Source organism: Dendroctonus ponderosae, unplaced genomic scaffold (genome assembly GCF_020466585.1).
Source record: "Dendroctonus ponderosae isolate FM_Combo_2020 unplaced genomic scaffold, Dpon_F_20191213v2 Dpon_F_20191213_1, whole genome shotgun sequence".
Classification (NCBI taxonomy): Eukaryota; Metazoa; Arthropoda; class Insecta; order Coleoptera; family Curculionidae; genus Dendroctonus; species Dendroctonus ponderosae.
The window spans coordinates 32,503,357-32,508,111 of NW_026017110.1; the positions used below are offsets into that span (position 1 = coordinate 32,503,357).

General features: G+C 34.6%; 1 protein-coding gene across 1 annotated transcript in view; it reads right to left on the reverse strand.

Annotated features, from left to right (window-relative positions):
- Nucleotides 1-696: 696 nt before the first annotated feature.
- The window catches only part of LOC109541918, a 5,629-nt gene continuing 1,570 nt past the window's right edge, over nucleotides 697-4,755 (reverse strand). Inside the window, exons 2-4 of the mRNA XM_048660548.1 lie at nucleotides 1,487-1,706; nucleotides 1,229-1,435; nucleotides 697-1,168 (exon numbers count right to left, since the gene is read on the reverse strand). Of these exons, the coding sequence (XP_048516505.1) occupies nucleotides 964-1,168; nucleotides 1,229-1,435; nucleotides 1,487-1,706 (632 nt within the window). The 3' untranslated portion in view covers nucleotides 697-963. The remainder of the gene's footprint in view (nucleotides 1,169-1,228; nucleotides 1,436-1,486; nucleotides 1,707-4,755) is intronic.

The window sequence follows — 4,755 nt, forward strand, 5'->3', positions numbered from 1 at the left end:
TAAAAAATTTTTTTTGAAGTTCCCTCATTTCTTTTACTTGTAAACAAGTATGTTTTATTTAGCAATCAATCAATTTTGCATAAATTAAATGTACCTAGTATATACAGGGAGGGTGCAAGACCTTTGAAAGTGAGTGTATTTAGGACATACGTGTAGTAAATTTTCTAAGCGTATCCATAAGCAAATTCGTAAATTGAAAAAATTTTGCGGCAGCACTTCTCTTACATTCAAGTACAATAAAATTTATTCCCATAGCCCCTCAGTATCAACAATGATACATTTAATATCTAACAGGACTTCTGAACCTTTACGATAAGGGTAATATTTGGAGCTCTTGTAGAGCCTGTGGATTAACAGATAATTCAGGAGACACGGGAGCATTTGATTGAACGATTAACTCAATTATGTTACTGTCTCGTTTTCCAGCTTACTGATAATTTAGTTTTGTTGTTTAGTAGTTGTTTTGTTGGTCACATGTCACATGTGAGGTTACTTCCAGAAAACTAACGTTAATTAATTCTAAAATTGCTTAAAAATATCTTTGCCACCTTATACAGAAGAACTTGATCTTAAGTGACCCGCATCTAAATCGGTTGCACTGTATACCTACCTAGTTATAAAATAACGGAAGTTATTGTACTTCTCTTTATAGACTTGGTTATTCATATCAACAGAACCAAGCATAAAAAATCCATCTTTTTGAAATTTTAAATTATTTATTTTAGCGTTTTTAATGGAATGTTTTAGGTAATTCGTCTACCGATCTCAGTGTAATGAATTTAACTGTTCATCCAGGGACTTCAGACAGATCATTACTATCAAATTGTGGGCGACTACAACTTCCTATCAACCGACACGGATCTTTGATTCCTACAGGCCCTTATCCTGTAGCTCCTCATGGAATACAATCATCAAAACAAAATGGTAAGTACATATAACAATTTTTTATGTTGAGGTAACGAACTAATTTCTTAAGATACTGGAGGGTCCCAAGGATGGTTGAATAGTGTGAGCTGATCCCATTTCTGATAGTTCACTAGTTATCACGCCACCCATTTCCAAATAGAGTCTCCATTTTTTGCACTGAGCAGCTCTAGCGGTTTTGGTAGCGTGGCTTTCTTGATATTTGCAAGGGCAATTGGAAAGAGTATCAGATATTAGCCGATGTCTGAAATTTCGCAAAATGCGGAACGTAGTTTAAGTATCTTAATATCACCACAATACCTACTTGCTTGACGATTTTGGTGGGATCTTAAACTCTCCGATTTTCATAACGCTAGTTCTCTTTACCGTCGTAGAAATATTTCTAGGTTTGAGCATTACATCCAAGTATTTTCGCTCTACTCCTAAAACTCCTACAGCTATTCGAGATTGTACAAGTAACTCTTCAGGAGCTGCGTAGGCAATTTCCAAGTAGCGAATTCTCTGATCAGCTCTAAAATTCAATTTTAAATACTAAAATGCATAATAATGATTATTCATGTACCCTGGTATGTCGTTGAGACCAATTGAAAGTAGCTGATAGTCATGATCATCGAAAATTATTTGTTGAATTGCGGGAGATCGATGCAACAGTTTTTTTTCAGATCGAAAGGCATTGCCCACTAAAACCCGTTGTTCTTCTGGGGTGTCTTCTAACTTAGTTTTTCCGTAGTGTTCAATTGGGCTGAAGTTGAATGTTCTTAGTAATCGATTTATTTCCTTCTCTAAAATACGTACATGAATTGACTATTGAAAAGTTTTATCGAAATGCGTAACGAATGTTCGTGTTTCTTTTTAATTTTTTTTTTAATTAAGAGCCGTTTGAAATAGACTCACAAATATTCATCGTTAGCGTCCCTGGTTTATGAAAATACAAATATTTGATATTGCAAATAATCTGAATCAACACTTTTGCAACTTAAAGTTATGCTTACAAAAATTACTATAATGTTCACCAGACGTTGGCAATTTGAAGAGCAACGCAGCTGTTATCGAAAAGAGTTTGTCATCGCAAATTGTGATTAAAGATTGAGGGAAAAGTGCACATATTTAGCAACGTAATATCTCACATCTATGCTGATTCTGCTCGTATGTTCATGTCCTATGCTAATAAGATGCTAATAAGAGCTTCCAGAAAAACAATCGTAATATTATTTTGCTCAAACTTTTTAATATTTATAAAGGGTGTCCAAGATAAGACGAGTCGATGTCGTGATGATAAAGTCGGTTAAATTGGGAAAAAGTTGCTCAATCATTGGCCATGTAAATAACATTTTCAGTACACAAGTATTTATTTTCATTTTTAAAATGTCTGGAAAAAAATTTTTTTCTTAATTTTCGTTTTTATTAATTTTTGAAACTATTTAAAATAATCTCAAACAACCAAAAATATTTTCGCGTAGCACCGTTTTGTTTCTCAGAAACCATTATCAAATTTTATTTTTCATATACGCTGATGGACAAAATTAGCGCACCTTCTATACATTTTCGAATAAACCAATTTTTTCAACAAGTTGGTTGGAAAATAACGTAACCATAGTAATATTGTACACTGCCAATTGTTTTTTATTCTTTTATATTTATTTCACCAATGCAAGTTTCTAGGTGTTTTGTGTCATTTGCAACATCTCATCATTGCTTTCAGCAAGTGTGAGACTGTTCAGACTGGTTTAATTTTCTTGCGTTTTTCCTAACTTGCGTGTATAACTAAAGTGTATTCGGATTGAAATGTCCCCAGGAAAAATTTGAATTGTGTTTGATGCAGTCATAATTGTCACCTTGTTGAAAGAAGGGTATTCCAAATGTGAGGTTGCCCGAAGGTAGGTTGTTCATCAAACAAGCATTGGTCGATGTCTTAGGGATACAGGTTGCCGTGCAAGACGACCAGGGCAAGACCGACCAAGATCTTCAAACCAAGTGGGCGATCGTTTTATACGACTGCAAGCTTTAAGAAATGGTCTCTTACCGAAAATTAGTTATTAACAAATCGACTTAAAAATGACTGAAATATTGCAATTTTTTCCGAAATGGTAAGAAGAAGGCTCAATGAATTCGGATTGAGTGCAAAACATCCCGCAAAAGATCCTCTCTTTACCATGGCCCACAATCAAGCTAGTCTTGAGTTTGCTCGAGAATAGGTCGATTGGGATTTGGATGACTGGAAGAAAGTCTTATTTACTGCTGAAGTTAGAGGGGTTTTAAAATTGTGCGATTGGTGAGCTTTTATGAGAAAGATACAGTTTAGCATATATGGTTCCCCAACTGGCTTTCCGTGGTCATAGTCATTCAATAATGTTTTGGGATGGCATTTCTTTGGCAAATTGTAGTGGTCCGCGGAAGATCATTAACTTCGTACAGAAGTACAGTCGGCGTCGCATAAAAGTAGACCATTAAATAATTGTGTCAATCTGACTTTTTACCTACATCTACCTTAGTCTAAATGACATAATGAATCATAATAATAAATGACTATACTAATAAATACTCCTATTATCAAAATGGCACATTCAAAAGTATTTGAAAAATCTCGAAAAATTACATTAATGGAGGAAGGATGGAGAACAAAAACAGTAGCTGAGAGATTTGGAAAACCGAAGAGCAGGATTTATAAAGAGATTAATTAAATTGTCAAAGTAAAAGAAGTTTGTGAGATATATAGTACATGCCGCGTGTTTCAAAATTGGCGTCAATCCTCTGGAAGTGCTGTCTGGTGGTCTTTTAGGAGTACAGAAAAAATAGTTTACAAAATTAATTGTTATTAAAAACTGAGAAATTTGCCAAAAACTACATCAAAAAGACGGCAACAATGTTTTCAAGGTAATCTGCCTAATGAACATTTCGGAAATACCTTTTGCTTCGTAATTATTAAAAACTCCGGTAAATACGAAATCATACAGAAAGTGAGAATAAAATAGACTAACGAGCAAAAGGACAAACGGTAAATTCAACAGGATTTGCTGACTGTGGAACGTCCTTTTTCGAAATGTCAATTAATGTCCTCATAATCGCGAATTATGTTTACAAATAATCCGGAAGGGGCTATGAGATCACAGACCCCCCAGACTAAATAGAATAATTTTTGCTACCGAAAAAAACTAAATAGAATAATTTTTATTTCATAATCACAACTCTAAAATCTGAATTGACTTTAATAATAATTTATTTAAAAATCATGTTAATTACATCCAGAGAACTTGAATGATTCTTACGTTTTGTAGATACAACGAAGTATCTTTTTTATGACCTCACCATCCCCCCCAGAGAAAAATTCGCCACAGCTTCGAACACTTATTGCGATTTAACAACTTAACTGTATTTTATTGGATCTATATTGATCATTGATACATAACCTTTAACAGGGGCTTTTGGAGGACAGTTGGGACAGATTTACATTTTTTACAATTACAATTACACACTCATTTTGACCCCAGTTTGATTGCACTGCTCATGCAGATGAGCGACAAAATGGAAGACAACAGTAGGAAAAAGGATGACAACAGTAGGAAAATGGACGAAAAAATGGACAAAATGGAACACAACAACAAAGAGATGCTATCCAGCATTTCATCCGAAATGGCCAATAGTAAGAAAGTGATGAACGAAATGAGAGATAAAATGGCTAAGAAATTTGAAGACCTGAAGTCAACCGTTGAAGGTAAATTAAAGAACGTTGAGGACATGGAAATCATGAAACACCGCTACGATGGCGTTGAAAAAGAGATGAACTCGAACGCGCCTAGAGTGGCTGTAGTTAATCAACTCGCCAGACAGTTG